We start from the raw sequence: 23,124 nt of genomic DNA on the forward strand, positions 1-23,124 counted from the left end.
ACGTTAGGAGAAGCCCTTATTTATTCACAGCAGGCACCTGTACAAAACAATCTACAAAGTCAAAGTAAAGACTGCACTTGGTATAGACTGTATTTTCTTCTATGGCCTTGCTGATTATGGTTTTAAGATAAAGCCTTATCAACATCCACTTACATGACTGTGAGAATAAGCATTTCAGCTTTTTTTGTGTATGTGTAAATTTGGAACCTAGAGGCAATGTGATATGGCAGATAGTGTGCTGGTCTCAAAGCCAGGAAGCCCTGGGTTCAAGTTCCATCTCCGACAGGTCCTGGCAGTGTGACCCTGGACAAGTCGCTGAACCTCTCAGTGCTGAAGATAGTTCTCTAGGAGTAGAAGTTGTGGAGAAGGAGATGGACCTGCCTTGGCAGGAGTCTCCTCCTCATCTGAGGTTTACTATACCATGACACCAAAGATCCAGTCTTCTATCAGAAATTCAGAAGTAGGATCAAAGCAAACAGCGGCTACAGAGAACACATGGCTGGAGGAGAGCTACTTGGGGCAGGTGCCAAGATAGGAGAGCCTCAAACTGATGGAGGCTTGGGGGCTTCTCAATATGAAAGGTGAAAGGAAATCTGGCCATGTTCGGCAAAGTGGCTGCTACTGGGGATACCTGACACTCTGAAGCAGACCAAAGTTTGCCTCCCACAGGTGCCCCTGCTCAGCAGTTACTGTACTGCCACCTTGTATGGTGAAAGAGCTCGGGTACAGTCATTTAGGCTCTTGGCCACACCCCTCCATCCCCCCACCCTACCTACCCACACACACCAGGAAAGCAGCTTCTAGACTGTTTTGTTGCTGTTGTTTTTAGCTACATGACTGGCAGCAAAATCACTGTCGTGACTGCAGGGGCTGCCAAGTACAGTACAGCAATTACTCAGGCCTTAGTCATATTTGGTTTGGGATGGCTGGGCCTGAAATAAAGTCTGCATTACATAGATTTGTACAACCTATGAAGGACTTGCTAAGCAAATTACTGGAGTAAAAAAAAAACATTGTTTGGTAGGGACAGAAGAGGTGACCAACCTGAGAACAAACGGTTTTCAGTGATTATAGAAACACATGCTTTTATATAAAAAATAATCCTCAAATGATCATCTAAGTAATTCTATATAACAATGCCTGAAAATTTAGAACTAGTTCCAGCATTTACTGAAAAGTTACTAGACTTATTTCTTTGACAGTATTTAAGTAGTATTTGAATGTTCACTAGTTCAAGGCATATATTCCCCCAAACTAATGTGGTTTGACTGTTCTGTGAATTCAGAAGCCCTGTAGTTCACTAGAGAAATCAGACTAAAATAGTCTCATTCTTTTATCAGGTCCCACAGTTGCCAAGAGGGGATTTAGGATGCAGATTACAGTTCTCAATGAAATCCTTCTGGTGAGGCCTAAGTACCTAATTCCTCTTCATTAAAGGAAGTGTCCAAGATTCAGCTCTGACACTTCCAAGAAGGCGATCATCATGTGAGCACATGGTCAGTTCTATTCTTGTTTAAAACAGAAGCTGCCTTTTTAACCTATATAACTACTGTTCTTCCACCTTTATTACAGTAATTAAAAACCAACAAAGTAAAACAGGAGCCGAGAAGTTTTCCAAGGCATTTAAAAATGTAAGAAAACACATAAGACTTCTGAAAGGCTGGACGCCATGGCACACACCCACAGTCCCTGCTGCTGGAGGCTGATGGATCACTTGAGTTCCAGAGTTCTGAGCTGCAGTAGGAAGGGCTAAAGCGGATGGGTGTCTGCACTAAGTCTGGCACTAATATGATGAGTCCCTGGAAGGAGAGAGACACAAGGCTGCCTAAGGAGTGCCATCCCAAGTTGAAAACAGAGCAAGTCAAAACTTCCATTCTCATCAGCAGCAAGGTAAGGTCTATGAGTGGCTGTTGTTCTTACAGCCTGAGTGAGACAGACAGTTCAAGTCTTAAAAAAGATCCACAATCTTCTGAGGTTGAAAGTATAAAACACAACATCAAGGCTGAGGTCTAAAGAAGTCTGCCAGAGATAAAAAATGAAAGCATCTTCTGGTCCTATGACCCAATTCAAGGAATCCAGCAGCAAGTCAGGATGGAATGGGATGGGGAGGGTAGAGATTCTTAAAATATTTTCCTCCTGACTTGACCCAGGATTTAAAAAAAAAAGGGGGGGGGGGTGTTAAAAAAACTCTCTAAATCTATCAGCCACTAAAAAATGACCTGGTTCTAAAGGGGCACGCATTATCATCTTCATCTCACAGACAGAGAAACTAAGGCACAGAGGTTGCCTATATAAAGGTTACATAGTAGGCCAGAGATGGAACAATGAACAGAATTCTAAACAAATAATTCCAATCCCACTAAGCCTAGACTACAGGATTATTCAGTTCTGTACTTATCTATCAAAGAGGTTCATGGAGACCATCCTATGACATTTTTGTTTTTTATCACAGACACTCACACTCCACTGAAACCACCAAGACCACTTTGAGTAACTCAGACTAAGAGAGGTGAACAATTCTGTTCTTCCACCAACTCATTCCCTAATGAGGAGGAAACCTCTTGGATTTCCATGTAGACACATACACATGATCTTCAGACCCTTCCCAATGGCCTCAATGAAGCTAGGATCTGCTAACTGCACAGACTCTGTAACAGAATTTACAGAACAGAATTTCAGCATTCAATGTAAAGTCCTCAGGAAATTCTTCACAGTGCAGGGATGACAAACAATTCCCCAACCCTCAAGGGCTATGGAAAGCTACATGTCACCAGGTACCATCACCGTGACCAGGCCCAGGGTCAGAGCACCTCAGAGTGCTGCCGGAGTTGGGACAGCAGGAAGAGGTAGCTCTAAAGCAGGAGCTTCTGCTGTCTGGGCTGGGCTGGGTTTGCAATGTTCCAGGTGTTCCAGTTTCTCTCCAAGCTGGTTGTAAAGATCCTTTACAGCCTCCCCACTCTACAGAAGAAGGAAGAGAAAATCAAAGTCAGACTTTTGTTTTTAGGTTGTTACTACTAAAAACACGAAATCTTATTATTACCCAAGTGTTTTAACACAGACAACTGAGATGTGTTTAAGATATAATTAAACCTTGAAAGTAATTACACTTCGAAAGCTGCTATCTAAATAAAGCAGACTTTTTCCATTTTAGCAGGAGCCTAGGGACAAGATTTAGATTTCAAGTCTAAAAGCACATTTCTTTGAGCTTTTAAAAATATAATCAACAAAGGGCTAATCAACAAGCTCACCTGACTGGTAGGTTCCAAAGTCTTTTGGAGGGACTCCAATTTAGTAGGGGCCACTTTGTGATGCAGGTGAATCAGGAGCCGGAGAACATGGCGGTGTACATTCTCCTTTCTAGAGAAAAAAGAACCAAGTGTCACTTCCCCTCCCCACAGGATAGAATAGGTGCCTGAACTAGGTAGGCATTCAAGAAAGTGAAGGCAGACTGGCTGGCTTTTTAGGAAAAAGAATGGAGGTAAAACTTGTGCTACCTAATATGGGAGCCTCTTCCGTCTGGAGCACTCTCCTCTATTCAGAAACATCTTGCTCCTCCTCACACTCTGGCAAATATTAGAATTAGAGTCTCTCATGAAGGACCCCTTTCAATGAGACTGGCTAGTCAAAGAAAGTGCTATTCCGTAAGAGATTCCCACATGGGGCATTTTAGATGAAGAACATTCAACAGACTGAGTAAAAACCAGTCAGAATTATGGCAGATGATCCAAATTATCTTGAAAAGATGCGATACAATATAAACTTGTTCTGGAAGACTTTATATAAACACCTCTACAACTAAGTTACCTTGAGAGGCAAGTGAGGAAGAATCCATCAAATAAACTAGTACAGAATTCTTCCACAGCAAATTCATCTGCCAGCAGAGTAAGATTCCCAGTGAGCAGGTGAAGAAATATATCGCCGAAGGCCAGGTCTCCGAAAGTCTCCACTGCAATAGTAACAGAGGGTTAACTAAGCAGAAAGTCTTCAAGAAATCAGTTTCTTTCTATAAAAAATAAATTTTTAAAATTGTTAACTTAACACCAAATAAAATGGACATTTCTGCATGTAAAGTAGAAAAAGATGATTATACATGAAACTGATAATCTCTATTACGTACAGCTTACTTTTCCTTTTAAAAACATAATAAATTCAACATGTTAACTTTCAAAATTGTCTTTTTTGCCTGTTTCCTTCCAGACTTCCTTCTCTCCTGTGCATTAAAAAAAAACTGCTTCAACAGCCTGCTTTTCTGTTTCTTTTTTTTGACAATCCTTTCTATCACTGATTCTTCCCCTATTTCCATAATATCCCTCCCCATTGAAAAAAGAAAACCTTTATAATAAATATTCATAGTCAGACAAAAACAAATTCTCATATTGGCCAGGTCCAAAAACATATAAGATGCTCTAAATCACTGTTGATTAGAGAGATGAAAATCAAAATAACTCTGAGGTACCACATCACATCTATCGGATTGGCTAACATGACAAAAGAGGAAGATGATAAATGTTAGACAAGATGTGGGAGAGTTGGAACACTAACTCATGGGTGGAGCTGTAAGCTGATCCAACCATTCTCAAGAGCAACTTGGAACTATGCCCAAAGGGCTACAAAAATGTGCATACCCTTTGACCCAACAATATCATTTCTAGGACTGTATCCCAAAGAAATCATAAAAGTGGGAAAGGGTCCCACATGTACAAAAATATTTATAGCAGCTCTTTTTGTGGTGGCCAAGAAATGGAAATCAAGGGGATGTCCATTAATTGGAGAATGGCTGAACAAGTTGTGGTATATGAATGTAATGGAATACTACTGTGCTATATAAGAAATGATGAACAGGAAGACTTCAGAGAGGCCTGGAAAGACTTATATGAACTGATGCTGGGTAAAAGGAGCAGAACCAGAAGAACTTTGTACACAGCAACAACCACAATGTACAAGGAATTTTTCTGGCAGACTTAGTCCTTCACAGCAATGCAAGGACCTAAAAAATTCCCAATGCACTCGAGGCAAAATGCCTTCCACATCCAGAAAAAGAACTATGGAATTGGATTGCAGAATGAAACAGATCATTTTCTTTTGTATTATGTTTTGTTTTGTTATATGGTTTCTCCCATTCATTTTAATTCTTCTACGCAACATGACTAAGGTGAAAATGTATTTAATAAGAATATATGTGTACAACCCACATAAGACTGCCTGTCGTTTTGGGGAGGGAGGGAGGAAGGAGCGGGGAAAGAAGGAGGAGGAAGGGAGAAAAAATCTAAGATATATGGAAGTGAGTGTAGAAAACTGGAAACAAATAATATAATTTTAAAAAAAAGGAAAAAAAAGAGCAGCAAAATTATTATTACTTCACCATACAAAAAACAAACAAAAAGTATGAGACTAATTCTTAATAATTATTCTATAATAAGCATTAATTTAACTAGGTTGTATAGCATCCATTCATATCCCTTCCTCCCACCATTCCCACCCCAAAAAAAGTCTTTAAAAATGAGTTATTTTTCCCTCCTGGCTCTGCTTCTGGTTTTCTGAACTTTGAAATGTACCTCAGCGGCAGTCACCTTGAAACTCCCCTCACTGTCTAAGACTTTCTAGAATATCCAAACACTTCGGCAGGCTTCTCATCCCTGGAAGACTCATCTGCCCTGAGGGACCCTGACTGGCCAACCTTCACTTCCCTTCTGCCTTTCTAGACTCCACGCCCCTGCCCCTCACGGATACCTTTCTTCCTATCCCACCATTCTTTCAGCTCTCCAGTGTATGATCTCCCCTCATTAGAATGTGAGCTTCCTGAGGGCAGGGACTGTCTTTCTTTTTGTTTGTATTAGTATCAAGAGAGCTTGGCAAAGTGGCTGGCACATAGTGAGCGCTAATAAAAAACAAATATCTGCTGCCTTACCTTGGGTCAAAAAGCTGGCAACAGACAAGAATATCTACATTTCTGACACCAGAGCCAAGCCTGTAGCTCTGGAAACTGAGACTCATTGTGATGAACAAGTGTTAGAGGTAGAAGTCAACATTTCCTGGTACTCTTCTGCTGCACCACTGTACATGCCAGTTGTTCTTCTTCATAATGAGCTCTTCCCTGTCCCAGTACGTACTTTCCATTTTGACATCGATCCCTCATCTAAATGCCCTTTTATCCTCCCCCATAACACTTTAATGAGAAGTGAACAAGCTAAGACTCACCTAATCCAGGCAAAAGTCGGAGAAAAGCATTTTTATTCCTTTGCTTTGTTATGTGAAGGACATAATAAAGTCCCATTTCACAGGCCATCCTATGCTCCTGCAAGAACCTGGTACCAACCAAGAGAGCACATCATCAATATTTTTGCTCTTCTATATATAATGATACCTTATGTATTTTACACTCAATGATATAGTATATTATTATTGCTTACAGAGGTTACATTTCTATGGTTTCTGACAAGTTATCCGAAATAACAGCATTGGCAAATCTTTAGGACTGGAGAATTTAATCACTATAACACAATGTTTCCATCTAGAATCCACTACAAGTATACCTCCATCTCCCCCTTTTCTTTAAGTATGTTTTAAAAACTTTGGTTTTTAAGGTGCCTTAAAGAATGGACCATTATAAAGCTCACTGCCTAAAGACCACTTTATTTTGTACAGATGTTCTTGTCAACATTGTTGATCATTTGATTGACATACTTGGTAAAGCTTTCAGGAAGGGTATTAGGGTAAGTGACTGATGCCTTCTCTTCTGTTGGTAGTTTCTGATCTACATTGAAAGTATAATCATCCACCACAAAAGACATAAGCATTGGCAAAAATCTAGTGATCAGCTCTACTTCCTGGAGAAGAAAAGAAAAAGTTTAAATTAAAGCTCCTTTTCAGCTCAAGTGAAGTATAACAAAACCCGGTTCAAGTCCAAACTCCCCACCCAGGCATTGAAGGCCTTCCTTAATCTCATGCATTCCTTTTCCCCCAATTTTATTACCTACCTTTCCCTAAAACATATCTCCCACTCAGGCTGTTTCCCATAGCACATCCCTTGTTTATCTCCTGCTACCTATTAAATGTCTTTCCCTTTATGCCATTCCCACCCAAACTGTACTTATCTTTCAGACACAAGCTGCATCTCCTCTAGGAAGCCTTCCCACAATACTTCAGCATACTCCACCTCTCCCATTTTTTGCACTCCTAAAGTCCTTATTCCAGGACCACATTCTTAGGCACTACAGAGTTTCTTTCTACATTATCCTCCAATTGTTTTAGTTCCAATTATGGAATATTAAATCCCAGTGACACTGTGAACTGTGAGAGCAAGACAGAGACTCACACATCTCTGAATCTACTACAGCATAGCACAAAGCCCAGCTTACGTTAAAAGTTTAATAAATACCTTTTTAATGCACAATTAACATTAAAATTAACTTAAATGCTAATTTTATAAAATAAAACTGACTATAAAGAAGATTTAAACGATGTTTGTGTAAGCTTTTAATCGAGGCTCCCCTGACACTGACACTGCCCAAATTGGAGTTTTACATATGACAAACACATTCAAAGGAACAAACACTACTTTTTGATACCTTGATACCTTGAATTTCAACTTCTAAAAAATGCCTGTTCGTATCCCTTTGACCATTTATCAACTGGGGGATGGCTCTTATTCTTTTAAATTTCAATCAGTTCCCTACATAACTCAGAAATGAGAACATTATCAGAAGTCACAGGTAAGCAGCCCAAGAGCAAAATGGAAACTAAACAATTAAAGAGTTAAAAATCTCGTCTCAGCTAGCAATATACTTTGTGACCTTGGGGAATTAATTTCTCAGGGCTACAGTTTTCTCATCTCATAAATGAGGATAAAACCGACATCTGTTTAAAGAGCTCACAAGAACAAAAATCACAAAATTATTGAAAATAATTTAAAAATATAAAAATTATGTTATAAAAATACTCATTATGGAATTCAATTGTTATCATTACTTATTACTATGACTGCACAATCTCAAGGTATTTGTTTACTTTATGCTGACAGAAAAAAGAAGACAATGGGCTCGAGTATAAATTTCATTTGAGAATGAATGGGTCAGGGCTTATAGAGTCTTCTTCTGATGCAATGTTGTGTTCTATTACAAGGGTCTTCAAAAATTCCAAGTACTATTCCCATCAAATCAGCCTCACCTGAATGCTCACCAGCAGCACTAGAATAGTGACTAGAGACCCATAAATAAGGGCATGGACATCTGGTAATCACAGTACAAAAGTCAGAGAGTGATGGAAAGGACCACTGCAGCCATCTAGCCCAACCCACACCTAAATGGGAATCTCCTTATCTACTTATCCCCTGATAAGTAGTCAGCAAGCCTCTACATCAAGTAGTCAGCAATGGGGAAACTTGCTTTCCTCTGCAAGTGGTCCATTCCACTTATGGACAGTTCTTGTAGTCAGGAGTTTGCTCTTTACATTGAGCCAAAGGTTGTTTCTGCAATTTCAACCCTTTACCCTAAGTTCTGTCCTCTGAGCCCACAAAATCAATTTCCAAAGGCAGAGTTGCCCGATGACTCACCATGGGCCCAGTCATGAGGCTAGTCATAGAATTAGAATCAAAGTGTTGCCACTAGAAGAGACCCTAGAGATAACATGATTCTTCTCTAACTTCTTCCCCCATCAGAGAGATGAAAAAAAAATGAGTCTCAGAAAAGGGAAGTGACTTGTCTAAACTCATATAAACTAGAGCTAAGACTAGAACTCAAGTCTCTTAATTCCTAGCAGTACTCTTTCTATCAACCCCCTTTGCCTAACTAAAGAGAAGATTAAGATAACTTTTATGCATGCCATCTCAGGGAGGAGGGAGGGAAGGGGAGAAAATTTAAAACTCATGGAAATGATTGTTAAAACTGAAAACAAATAAATTAATTTTAAAAAAGATAACTTTTAAATTAAAACAAATTACCATCTTTGGCTCCTTGAAGACCTGACTGTCAATCATGTCCCAAGCCCCCTGCCCCAGGGAGAGCATTCGTAGCAATAAAAGCAGATCAGGACTTTCCTGCAAATGCAGAAAAAAAAAATTTAACTGCTCTCATTCTATTTGTTTACAATCTTTAACCAGTACACTTTTATCAGAAACTGATTTATTTTCACTTACTGCTAACAGTATCAGTTTCACAGAACCAAGAAAACAGCCTATATGATCACACAATATAACATGATGAAAGACATCCAAACGCTAATCAATACAGTGATTTCAGAAGACCAACAGGGAAATCTATTTCCTATTTTTGGCAAATAGGAGATGGTGCAAACTTACGCAGTTACTGTCAGACATGGTCAATATGTCCCTTCATTTTGCTTAACTATAATTCTTTGTTATAAAGAAGTGTTCTTCTAAAGGTAGGAGGCATCACTGAGGCAGTGGTAACGATATTAAGAAAATGTTTCAGTTCAATTAAAAAAATGTCAGCTTCACCCTCTATTCACAAGCACTGGTTATTTCAACCAAAATAAAATATATCAACCTTCCAATCAAGGTAGGTGAATTATTCCTTGCACATGGATTTTTAATAATTACATTTTCTTTTTCAATTAACCAAAATCCTCTTCCTTCTACTTGCCTCTAATTGAAAGAGAAAGAAAAATAAGGCCTTTGTAATATATATGTATAGTCAAGCAAAATTCCCACATTGGCCATATCCAAAAAATATGTGCCTTGATCTAGACTAAATCCTGTCAAGAGGTGGGCAGCTTGTCTCATCGTGAATCTTCTACAACTGTGGTTGGTCACTGGATGGATCAGAGTTCTTGAATCTTTCAAAGTCATTTGCTTTTATATTATTGTTATGGTATAAATTGTTCTCCTGGTTCTTTTCACTTCCCTCTACATCAGTTTCTCTGAAGCTGTTCCTGTCATCATTTCTTATGGCATAACAATATTAATTATATCACATTCATATACTTTAATTTGTTCAACCATTCTCTAAGAGATGGACACACACTCAGTTTCTAGTTTTTTGCCACCACAAAAGGAGCTGCTATAAATATTTTGATTTTCCTCTTTCTTTGTTTTCTATAAGGTATAAACCCAGTAATGGTATTATTAGGTCAAATAGGTTGCAGTTTAATAGCTTTTGGGGTTGAGTTACAAATTGCTTTCTAGAATGACTAGGTCAGTTCACAGATCTACCAACAATGCATTAAGATACCTGTTTTTCCACAGGCCCACCAGTATGTCATTTTCCATTTTTGGTCATCTTTGCCAATCTAATGGGGGTAAGGTGAAACCTCAAAGTTGTTTTAATTTGCTTTTTTCTAATTATTAGTGATCAGAGCATTCTTTCATATGGCTTTTGATACCTTGAATTTCAACTTCTAAAAAATGCCTGTTCATATCCCTTTGACCATTTATCAACTGGGGGATGGCTCTTATTCTTTTAAATTTCAATGAGTTCCCTACATAACATAGAAATGAGAACATTATCAGAGAAACTTGCTGCAAAGATTTTTCCTCTTTATACATGGGCTTTTATTTTGAGCCCCTATAGTAGACATGTGAAGTATATGCCTAAAACATCTACTCCCAAATACTCTTTAGGCATTTGCCACTAGCTGAACAAGAACTGAGAGCTGCTTCTGTTAGCTAGCTTGGTTTTCATAACAAAGGCAAGTCTAACTCAGGTTATATCCTCATCAATTTCTGCCACTCACCCTGGGTAAGGTTTCCTGACCCACCAGTTCTTGAAGATGTCTTATGGTGCTCAAGGACAGGGTATTAATCGCAAAGGGATCACAAAGAATCATAGACAAATCACTGAAAGGAACAAGTGATAAGTTTATATTCCTAGATTAAAGACATCCCACACACAGCTAATATCCAGTCTATTCATCTTCTTAAAGATATTTTACTTCATTTTTAGTCAATCGTCACAGCATAGTCCCAGAAAAGGAAAGCACTTAAACTAAGACTCATTAGAAAGTTAGTGCTATTTAAAGCAGTAGTATCAAACTGAAGCTGGGGCCACAAAACCAAAAATAAGGATTCCCTGTAGTTGTCTATTAAGTTAGAAAATCACAAGTTAACCATAAATTATGTTTTCATTTATTTTGTTAAATATTTCCTAAACATATTCTAATCTTGTCTGGGCTGTCTTGTGTGTTTGACACCTCTGCTCTAAAGGACATAAGAGTCTCTAAATGAACCCCCTCAGTTTACAGAAGACAGTGAGAAGCCCCAAAAGACAAAGTGACCTGCCCAAGATTACACAGCTAGTTAATGGTAGAACTGAGACCAGAACACATATCTCCTGACTTGTAGTTAACTGATATTTTCACTGCATCACCTTGTTCTTCCAGAACCATTCACCTACAATCCACAGACTGGGACTCAAGTAAACAAATCTGTTTGTACCAGCTAGAAGTATTATTTCTGGACAGAATAATCAGGTTATATCCTAAAACAAAAAAACCCAAAAATCTTGCTGCGTTTCTGAAATTTATTTTTTAAAAAATCTTAATAGATGTAGTCTATCACTGATGAAAACAATCTTTAAGAGACAAAAATAAAAATTACTTTACCTCTTTAATTTTGTCACCTACTAAGTCAAACTTTGGTTCTTACCCAGGTTTGAAGTTAGGTAACAATCAGATACCTCAAATTCTGAATCCTTCCAGTAATCATGATAAGAATACATAGAATTAAAGTGAACATTCATCAAGCATTGTCCCACAGAGGATGTCCTATTTAATAGAATGTTTAATACCATGGAAAGTGCCTTATAAAAATTTTCCTTGTGAGACTCTAAAAATGTGCAAAAGACAAAAAACTGTAACATAATTAGACCCCCTAATTATCACAGTAAATCAGATCCATAAACTTCCTAAAAAAGCAAGGTCTTGTCAGTCCCTTTTTGAAAGGAGGTGATGTCTGGAAGTGATGCCTAAGATAAAGCCCCATAAATAAATTTATTAATTAAGAGTGACAATATGCTAGGGAAAGACTAATTTATTTAATGGGCTATTAAACAGACAGCAAAGGCTGAAAGAATCACTGTTCAGATCTGGAAGGAAACCTCAGGGATCATCTATTTCAACCCTCTAATTTACAGATGAGGAAACTATGGTCTAGAAAGATTAAGTGACTTGCCAAAATCACCACAGTAGGACTAGGCAGAGTCAAGATTCATACTGAGGTCTGCTGGCTTAAAATTCATCATTCTTTCCCCATGTCATGCTACTAATGCTGTTTGTGCTGTATGTACCTGAGACAATTCCACTCACCCCAGTACTTGCTCCTGACCTTTCTTCACTCCATCCAGGAATCCTTGAAGCTCCCGAGCTCTCTTATTATCAACAAACTTTTCTCGGATGCAAGCATCAAGACACCAGGTGAACTGTGCAGTGAATAAACCACAGGGACAAACTCAAAGGCTATGTCTTCTAATTATAGGGTTATATACAGGTCATTTTCTAAATGTAAGCAAGTTTCACAGTTCACCCTTTTTCTACTGGTTAAACCAAACCTTGTAACACAAATACTCTCGGCATAAAAAAATTTGGGTATTTTTCAAAGATTAATTAGCTGATACTAAAAAATGTTTGAATATTTCTGTAATCAGAATTACTTAAGACAAAAGGAAAAGCAAATGTCCCGTTTGTTGTAGTTATTCAATAAAGATGAAAAGGTTAGTATACTATTTTACAGAACTAGCTCTGAAATTTTATGAGAAAACTGGGACATGGAAAAAGGGCATTACTCTCCTTCTATGGGTAAAATCAAAGTATCAGAGTCCTAAAAAGTTAAAAGCCTAAGTCAAAACTGATTAAGCATTAATGACCAATCTCAATCCAATGATAATTAGAAAACAATTATTAAGCACCTATTATATGCCAAGTCCTGCACTAGGCACTAGGTGTTCATGTAAAAAGGATGAAATAATCTCTCCTTGCAAAGAACTTACATAAGTCCAAAAAACTGATGATAAACACAGGTCTCTCCTATCAGTAAAGAAGATGGGAGTTCTAGATATAGAATACGATTGATAAATATACACTGTCAAATTCAGTAGATGTGCCAGTTGGTTATACTTAATTTTTTTTTTTAGTGAGAAAGACAGGTTCAATTAGTGGACAGGAATTATGGAAGAAATAATTGTATAAAAAAAAAAATCAGTAAAATAACAACAAAAAGCATTAACCACTCATCTTTGGCAGAGGCAGAATTTTGATTAAATAGAAGGCTAAGCTAGCTCTGAGGGTCTATTAAAATGTAGAAAGAGGCCAATGTGGGAATTTGTTTTGCTGGGAATTTGATGCATAATTTATGAGGGTTTTACTTTTCATTTTTCTTTTATTATTCAATTGGTGAAGGGATGGGGAGAGAACAGTGGAAAAGATAATAACTACTTGCAAAAATAAATAATACATTAAAAAATAACCCAAAAGTGGGCCCTAGAACCCCTGACCAAGTTCCAATGCAGCGGCTTGACTGGGAAGCATTGGTCTGGTCTAATGCTTCCCAGTAACTATCATTCATATCTGTATAGGCTACTGTAATCTCAGCAATGAGCCCCAGATAAGTGTTTTTCAAACTCAATACATTAGGGCAATTCAAAGGCTAAAAGAGAGGTTTATAATCGGATTTTGTTTCTCATCAATGTTAATTAGCTCACCATAATCAGTAAGCTTAAGACTACTAGCAGAAGTGCCAACAGGTAAGAAAGATGATATGAAAGTCTAATCAGTCTAGGGAAATCTTTATTGACCCAGTAACTCAGAAAGAGAAATAACAGATGTCATTATGATCTTGTCTGTCATATCCGCATTTTCTTGTTTGGGGTGATGTGATAGGACCACCAGCTGCTTAACAGCCTCCATGTGACAAGTACTGACATATTAATATAAACCTAGTCCCATAGTACTCATATCTGGTACCTTATGGCAGGGATCCACCATGCAAATATCACTGATATCCAGGTCATGTAATGACATTAGCAACTCAGCCCTCAAGGTACAGTAATGGACATTCCTTGTCCGTAAGAATAAGGTCCGAAGAAACTGCAACACCATGTCGTAGAGTTTCACGTTCTTCCCAATCATTTGTGTCAGCTTCTGCACTACCTAAGTTCAAAGTCCATCCAAAAGAAAAGAAAAAGAAATTACTTATTCCTCTAAAAGAAGTCATATTGATATTGCTCAACATAATATGCAACTGACAACAGGGAATCTATCCATGCTTGTTTGCTTACCAAAGAGAACCATTCCAATGCAAGGGAGGAGTCATGCAGGCCTCCAGGCTGCTCTCAGATTTCTCTTACTACCCTAATCTCAATTACTTTACATTTACCAACTGATATGGTATCTCTATCTCCCAAATAATCTGTCTTTACAAATGTGCAAATAAATGTCAGTGATATATTAAGTTTGAACTATTCAATCACCTGAAATCAACTAAATGGTTGTTTTGGTTTCTATGCATTCATTTTATGACTGTGAAAAAAATTAAAAAGTGTCCATGTAGTTTAGAAGTGACTCAAAGGATAACCAAAAAACGTTCTGTAGGCTTAAGTAATTTGCAGCATATTACCAAGGAGTCTGTCAGGACTGATTAAAAAAAGGAGGTAGACTACAGGGTACCTGGGTAAAGGACTACAACGTAGAACAAAAATGTCAGAGCAAATAAAAATGTAACTGAGAAATAACAAATTAACAAAATTAACAAAATAAATGAAAATACAATACAACATAGATAATGTTGCAGGGAATCCATGTCTACTTGAGTTTGACACCTCTAGTGTGGAGGATAATACACGGCTGAACTGGCTGACCTTCCAAGGGAACAGGAGAGGGAAAGGAAGAGTGTGTAACTGGTCTGGGGTAAAGGCCCAGTAAAGAACTTTGGGGTACAGAAAAGAGGCCACTGAGGAGGAAGCACAGGGTTAGTGGTTTTAACACAGAGGGAAACATGGAAGGTTATGGTCCTACAGGGATTTCATCCTTCATGACAAGGAAGTGGATCCATGCAGGTAATGACAAGAGGAAGGGTATGACACTATCTATGAATAGCACAGAAGTGTAAGACACAGAGCTCCCTGGACAGGAATGTAGAACATATCCTGTCCAAATCACTCATTTTATGGTGGGGGAAACTGAGGCCCAGAGAGGTAAAATAATTTCACTAAGGTCATTTTCTAATCATATTTCTAGTCTTCTGGACTCTACCTACCATGGAGAGAGGATCTGGAGATGATTACTTTTGATTGATATTTTGGTCCAGTTAGGGCAGAATTTGAAACACAGGTCCTTAGCCTTCGAATCAGGATTAGAGCTGGAGGCTGCCTGAAGTTTAGAGGGGGAGAGGGACTCCCCAGCTTGTCCCTCCCAACTCTGACGTCCTCTGATCTAATCCTGAGTCTGATAATAACAGCAAAGATAGCTAGAATTTATAATTTATAGAATTTATAACAGCAATGATAACTAGAATAGCTACATGCCTAATGAATGCCAGATAAGTTACAATTATTATCTTACCTGATCCTCACAACAACTCTGGGAAGTAGGTATTGTTAGTATCCCCACTTTCCTGATGGGAAAACTGAGGCAGGCAATGATTAAGTGATGCATCCAGGGCCACACAGTTAAAAAGTATCTGAGGCTGGGGTTTTTCTTTCTTTTTTTTCCAATGTGGTAGAGATAAAAAATGTTTGCTATTTGAAAAACAAAAAACAAAGAGCCAAAATCTACCACTGCAGTTGCTTCTAGTTCTACTCCATGGCAGGACAATAAAACAAATCTAATCCCTCTGCCTTATAACAAGGTTTCAAATACTTAAAAATATGCTATGGGGGCAGCTAAGGGGCACAGTGGATAGAGGACCAGCCCTGGAGTCAGGAGGACCTGAGTTCAAGTGCAGCCTTAGACACTTGACACTTATTAATAATTGTGTGACCCTGGGCAAGTCATTTAACCCCAATTGCCTTGCCAAAAAAGTAGCTACCACAGTTCCCTTACACCTTTTTTTTTGTCAGACTAAACAACCCTAGTTATTTCAAATGATCTTCCTAAGACAAGATCTCACTACCTCTCTTTCATCTGATAAGTATCCAGCTTATCAATGGTCTTTCCTAATATGTGCCACAAGTCTGTCTGTGTCTGAGAACAGCAAGTGGGACTATTGCCTCCCACATTCTAGAAGATGCTGTGCCTCCTCAGGTTTAGTGATCTGTTCATATGCCTCCATGGGATATTCTCATCCTCCTCCACTCCTCCCCATACCAATCATGCCTGAAATTCTCACAACTAGACTCATTCCTTTGAATAAAGTCAAATTCCTAGTTAAAAATCACATCTGTTCTCTAAAAGAGGAGTATGTTAAGCAGCTTTATGATTAGATACTGCTACATTACCACCAATCAGTGTAGCAGATTAACTCAAAATAAAGTCCAGGAAAGCCACCCTGTGGGCATTTAAGGCCAAGCTGATGGACAACAGCACGGGACAAAACACCACATAGGAAGTACGGTATAAGCAGAAAAGCAAGGTAAGGAATTACAGTGTAAATACATATTTCCTTTTGGTTGTTACCTCCCCCTGACGCCTTGTTTTAGGAGATGGACTAAAGAAATTATGCAGGACAGACACTTCATTGCTGAAGAGGATGTTCTCCTTTTCCAAGATGTATTGTTTGAGCAGTGGAGAAACTTCATCGCCAAAAAGAGCTTGATTATCCTGCCAGATCTGACGCTTTACCTCCACAGCACATGCCCGATACAGCTCTTTGTCTGCCATCACCAGCTTCAATTTTTTTTCAGGAACCTGTAAGAACACTTGATATCAATGTTTTTTTCTTTTTCTTTTTTTTTTTAATGTTTAACAATCACTGCCATACAATTGCGATTTTATCCCTCCCCACCCACCCCCCACTACCTCCCTCCCTCCCCACGACTGCATACAATTCTGTATAGATTCTACATATACTTTCCTATTGAGTATATTTTCACTATAGTCATGCTATGTAGTCAGACTAAGATAAATGAAAGAATCCGTATAACAAATCAGAACATGATACACAAACAGATACACATACACAAACATGATCTGCTACATTATGTGAGTGACTTCCATATTTCTCTCTCTGAGTGTGGAAGGTATTTTGCCTTGAGGTCCACCATTGGGATTTTTTTTTTTTTCAGAAGTTCTTGTGTTATTACAAAAATCTAAGTCTACCAGAAAAAACTCTCACACACTGTGGTTGTTGCTGTGCATAAAGTTCTCCTGGTTCTGCTCCTTTCACTCAGCATCAGGTCATATAAGTCTTTCCAGGCCTCTCTGAAGTCTTCTTGTTCATCATTTCATGGCACAATAGTACTCCATTACATTCATATACCATAATTTATTCAGCCATTCCCCAATTGATGGACATCCCCCTGACTTCCAGTTTTTGGCAACTACATAGAGTGCTGCTATAAATATTTTTGTACATGTGGGACCCTTTCCCATTTTTATGATCTCTTGGGGATATAGTCCTAGTAGCGATATTGCTGGGTCAAAGGGTATGCACATTTTTGTAGCCCTTTGGGCATAGTTCCAAATTGCTCTCCAGAATGGTTGGATGCGCTCACAGCTCCACCAACAATGAATTAGTGTTCCAACTCTCCCACATCCTCTCCAGCATTTATCATTTTCTTGTTCTGTCATGTTTGCCAATTCAATGTTTTTTTCTTGATTAGCTTTTATGTTAAATACTGTGAATGCAGTTGACACAAAGTCCATCTCCAAAGAAGGTTGCCAATCATCCTCCTAAAACTTAAGTGGAGTGGACAAAATGTAAAATAACGGTAACAGTAGCAATAGCACTAATTTTAACATAGTTTAACTAAAAATCTAATAACTTCTTAAAATTTCTTTTTCAGATGGACTGCAGTTCAAATTTCTAATTTCCAAAATTCAAAATCCTTACAACTGTTGAAGGGAAATACAGAATGCTTTCTTTCAAAGTAAATACAAGTATACACATATTCTACCTTCCCATTACTTTAAGAGGTGGGAAAAAAAAGGCATTCTTTGAGCCAGACTATAATAAATGTTCTCAAAGAGCAAGTGAAGACAAGCTAAGTGAGAAATTGCATCTGTGCCGTAACCCGACAGACACCGACATACTGAGACCCTATGTCTGGAAGCAACAAGAAGACCCATCAGTCAGCTAGCACCGATTAAGTGATTACCACATGCCACAAATGTACTACTTGATTCTACCTTTGGCAAATGTTTCATTACACACATCACCACTGGTTGGAGAGAGGGCATTTTCACCAGGGAAAAACTTTTCTCCAAGAGATCTTCTAGCTTCTTGTACCTAGAAATACATAGGTGATAATTATAATGGACTCATCTACTCTAAATGTAGATTGAAGCACACTTTTTCAATTTTTCTTTATTTTTTTTCTGTTTTCTTTTGCAACATGGCTAATAAGGAAATGTTTTTTACATGACTTCACATGTATAATCCATATTAAATTGCTTGTCTTCTCAAGAGGAGGGTGGAAATTGGTAGCTTAAAATTTCAAAAAATGACTGTCAAAAATGTTTTCATATGTAATTGGGAAATAATTAAGGCAATAAGAAAACATATGAAATCCAGCAAAAAATTTTAACAAATAGATTCACCCTAGTTTCTGATTGCTAGTTTAACAAGCACAAGAAAGGTTAAGAAGAAAAGCCACAGAATAAGATCATGAAAATTGGTGTTGTTCCCTATGTGTGCACTCAGATTGCTGTTAACTAGAACAAGAGTCTGAAGGCAATAAGGACAATTATCCACTGACTGAGATAGCTACAAGAGTTTTTGTGTTTATAGCCATGAAACAGTAGTGCCTCTAAAGATAGATAGACCCTGCCTGGTTCTTTCTCAGGATTTTTACCTTTCTTCAACTTTTCCTTCAGCAGCAATGGCAGACACTCTCTCCAACAATTTGTCTCTCAACTCATCAAAAACAGACTGGTGGAACTCTAGCCGAGGTGTCCCATGCAGGTCCAAGAAAGGCAGAGCAGACTGTAATGATGGCAGAAGGACACCATTCTCTGTCTAGTAAAGCAAAAGTTGGTGTTAAATAAAATTCATCTTATAGAGGAGGTACCAAAAAAAAAGGAGAAACAAACAAATTTAATTTTGCCCAGTATGAACTATGAACAAGGTCTATTAAGAAAAGATATTTCTCAAATCTTTCCAAACAGTTATTAAATAATATAAATCATAATGAGTACTAGGCTTGGGAGTCAGAGATCAGGGTTCAAATCTTTCCTTCTGAGTTACTAGCTGTGTGACTATGAGCAAGCCATAATCTCTCTGAGTTTGTTTCTTCATCTGTAAGATAAGGCTAACAGTATCTATCTCATTGTTGTGAGGATTATACAAGAAAATAATGTAGGTTAAGTGCTATAAGATTTAAAGTGCTATACATAATATGTATTATGTAGATGGTGCAGTAGAGAACACCAGGATTTGGAATCAGGAAGACATTCTCATGAGTTGAAATCTGATCTGACACTTACTAGTTGTGTGACCCTGTTCAAGTCACTTAACCCTGTTTGCCACTTGTTTTCATCTATAAAAATGAGCTGGAGAAGGAAATGGCAAACCACTGTAGTATCTTTGCCAAGAAAATCCCAACTGGGGTCATGATGAGTTAGACACAACTGAAAAATGACTGAAGAAACAATAGTACACCCATCCCTCACGATACAGCCCCAAGATGATGACTCCATAGTGTCACTCCAATTATCATTAAACATTGTTCCTTTCAAGTGAGGAACAAAGTCAAATCCACACAGAAAATTCATTCATCCTCTTGAGTTACTTCCAAATTGCTCATAGATCTAATCCAACTTCTTAATTTTACTGAGGAAAGCCAAGGCCCAGGAGGGGGAGTGATTTGTCTACACATCACAGTAACAGTAATAGAACTGGAATTTGAATCCAGGTCCCATAACGTCTGGTCCAGGCCTCTAATCTTGAGTACAAGGTTAGGTATAGATTGTTGTTGTCCTTTGTTCTTAAAGAGGACCATGATATCAGGGAGGTAAGATCATAACATCCAAATGAACTGGATTTAAGTGAGGGTGGGCTGTACAAAGTAATCAGCCTCACTTCCTCCTCTGGAGCCATATGGGTCCAGTGGCAAGATATAGACTCTTAACGAATGCTTATTAGGTCTTACGAGCAGCTAGGCGGTGTGGTGGGTAGAGCACCAGCGCAGGAGTCAGAAGGACCTGAGTTTAAATCTCACCTCAGACACGCGACACTCACTAGCTGTGTGACCTTGGGCAACTCACTTAACCCCAATTGCCTCATCCTGGGTCATCTCCAGTCATCCTGATGAATATCTGGTCACTGGATTCAGTGGAGTGGCTCTGCAGAAGTGAGGCTGGTGACCTGCACAGCCCTCCCTCATTCAAAACAAAGTCATGTCATTGTTTCTTTGACGATCTTCTTTGGCAATGAAGGACGAACACATGCACAATACACACTTGTTAGGTCATGTAATGTATGGAATGTTGGGCTTAGAATCAAGATCTGGGTTTAAATCCTAACCATGGGCAGTTCATTCATTCTTGGAATACACTTTGGCTGACAATAGCATTCATTGTGACCTTGAAATTACTTCCCCTCCATGGGATTCAATTTTCCCATTAGCCAAATGAGTATTGGACTAGATGATATTTAAGGGCTCTTCAAGCTCTAACAATGAGTCAATCTTTGCACTCTGAACTCTTGGGAGGGGAGAAAATAAGGTCGATTGACAGTCAAAGGATTCAAACACACTTGTAAAGTGACTAGAACTTAAATCCAGCACCCAAGGCCACTCAGTTGCACTACTCACAAAGGAAAAGGCCTATTCCCACTTTCTTCACTTGTAAAGGCTCAAGGGTAATTTAAAAACCAATCCTCTAGTTCTGGGGTATATGATCATAGATTAAGGGTTAGAGTGGATATTAGAGGCCAACTAGTCCAACCTCCTCATCTTAGAGATGAGGAAATTGAAGCCCAGAGGAGCTGAATTGCATGGGGTCAGGATTTAAATCCAGATCTTCCTGATTCCAAGCCCAACACTCTAGGTACTGCTCAACCTAGCTGTTTACTCATTCTTCATTTCTAATAGCTCTTTGCTCTGGGTTGCATCTCTGAGCTCCATGCTCCGTGTCCTGGGAAGAAAGTGAAATAAAGCTTCCCTTGGCTCTCTCACACAGCGTATCTGGAAATTAAATCTCCATTTAAAAAAAACAAAAACAACTGAGGCATCACCAGTCCCATGTTTTCCCTTTCTCCATGGTCTTTTATAGACCACTGACAGCGACTTAACAATCGTATTTGCCAGTTCTCTAAGTACCCTAGAATTGTACTTCATTTAGTCCTAGTGATGTGAACAAAGGCAAGTTGGTCCTTCCTTAGCATACTATCTCCCTACTCATCTGAGGTTTCAACTCCCTAGTAAAATTTTTATTTTGTCCTTTCCAAATCAAAAATCCTTGGCAGAGGAAAAAAAAAAAGAGCTGACTAGTTCTGCCTTTTCTATCCTCTATTCTCAACATCCCAGCTATCCTAAGCAACCTTTCTTTGATCTTTTTTATCCAATCCAGTTAAAACAATAAAATCTTTTTGGTATCAGGAAGAATTTCTCAGTCCTGAAACTATTCTCACTTTATTGTGCCAAGCTTCTTTTTTACTCATCCCCCATTACCTGCCCTTGGCACATGAGTTTTAGTGGATTTATAAACTCAATTATCACGACAGCAGAAAAAAAGATAATGTGAAGAAATTTAATCTTAGGCTACTTTAAAAAGGGGTATAGTACGCAGAAAGAGGGAAATGACAATATCACATCACATCTAAAATGATGCATCCAGTTCTGAGCATCACAGAAGGGGATTAATAAGCTGGAAGGAATCCACAGAACAACCAGAGCGATAGGGGCCTGGAAACGATGTCGCACAACAAGTGGCTGAAGTCCCTGGGGATGTTCAGAATGGAGAAAAGATTCAGAGGGGGCATTACCACCTTCAATTGTTTGAAGGGCTGTCATCTACCAGACACTGGGTACGTTCTTCTTGGACCCACAAGGCAGAGCTACAAGCAGTGGATGGAAGTGAGGCACACTGAGGCTGACGTAAGGGGGCACGTTCCTAACAGCTAAGCTAACTAAACTGGACAAGGCGGCTTGGGGAGGCGGGGATTTCTTCCTCATTCAAAGGTCTGGACCGTCATGTTCAGGTTACGTTGTGCTGAGAATTCAGGCGCTGGTCGGCCTGGAGGACTGAGCCCCGAGGTCTCTCACACCTCTGGGCTCTGGGAATGGAAAGGAAAGAAGAACCGACCCGTAGAGGCCGGTACTGGGGGCCTAGGGATCCCGCACCTGGAACTGCTCGATGGCTTTGAGGGGCTCAGTGCAGTTGGTCAGTGTCTCCTTCAGGTCCTCGCCGTTGGCCACCCCCAGGTCCTGCAACCCGGCGAACATGGAGGAAGCCCCGGCCCCAGCCCCTGCGGCCGCGGCGGCCCCAGCCCCGGCCCCGGCCCCGGCCCCCCCCGCAGCCCCCGAGCCTGGCCCCGGACGGGCCTTTGCCTCCTGCGCCCCATCCGCTCGCTCGCCTCCGGCTGCTGCCGCCGTTGCCACAGAGCCCCGCTCCCCAGGCCCTCGGGATCCCGCGGTCCCAGCCCCGGACCCGGGCCCGGGACCAGATTTATCCCCGGCTCCCTCCAGTTCGACCGGAGCCCGCTCCGAGAACGCCCGGCCCTTCCGCCCCGTCTCCGGTTTCCGGTCCTTCCTCCGCTCTTCCGCCCGCAAACACCACTCCGGCCACTAAAGTTCCCGGAAGCGAACTCCCGGCCCTCGCACGAACGCCCGGATGTTCCGCCCACAGGCGTTTCCGCTGACGTCACTGACTCTCCTCCCACACCTTTTCAAGGTCCTCCACGCACGTACTGCAAACTTTTTCAATTGATAACGGGTAACCTAGGCTCCTTCCCCGTGAGACGCTGGACTAGACACTTACTTCCCTTCCCTTGTGCCTCAGTTTCCTCATTTGCAAGATGGGGACGTGGCATTATCTGACCTTCTGGCCAGGCAAGGGCCCTCGCTGGTACACCCCCTCACC

General features: G+C 39.7%; 1 protein-coding gene across 3 annotated transcripts; it reads right to left on the reverse strand.

The window, feature by feature from the left end:
• Positions 1-1,547: 1,547 nt before the first annotated feature.
• On the reverse strand, positions 1,548-22,532 carry NELFB (negative elongation factor complex member B). Of its 3 annotated transcripts, none has more exons than XM_072633126.1 (14): positions 22,386-22,532; positions 18,897-19,060; positions 18,232-18,331; positions 16,561-16,791; positions 13,912-14,097; positions 12,259-12,371; positions 10,690-10,792; positions 8,939-9,034; positions 6,685-6,827; positions 6,199-6,305; positions 3,805-3,946; positions 3,249-3,357; positions 2,811-2,958; positions 1,548-2,648 (listed from the first exon to the last, which is right to left on the reverse strand). In XM_072633126.1, exons 1-13 carry the CDS (start codon positions 22,485-22,487, stop codon positions 2,812-2,814), a joined length of 1,743 nt encoding a protein of 580 aa, XP_072489227.1. In that variant the 5' UTR covers positions 22,488-22,532; the 3' UTR covers positions 1,548-2,648; position 2,811. The 3 variants fall into 3 exon arrangements, with proteins under 3 accessions (XP_072489227.1, XP_072489226.1, XP_072489229.1); XM_072633128.1 differs by having other exon boundaries at positions 1,609-1,799; XM_072633125.1 differs by having other exon boundaries at positions 1,548-2,958; positions 22,386-22,531.
• Between the last annotated feature and the right edge of the window lie 592 nt (positions 22,533-23,124).

Source organism: Notamacropus eugenii, chromosome 1 (genome assembly GCF_028372415.1).
Source record: "Notamacropus eugenii isolate mMacEug1 chromosome 1, mMacEug1.pri_v2, whole genome shotgun sequence".
Lineage (NCBI taxonomy): Eukaryota > Metazoa > Chordata > Mammalia > Diprotodontia > Macropodidae > Notamacropus > Notamacropus eugenii.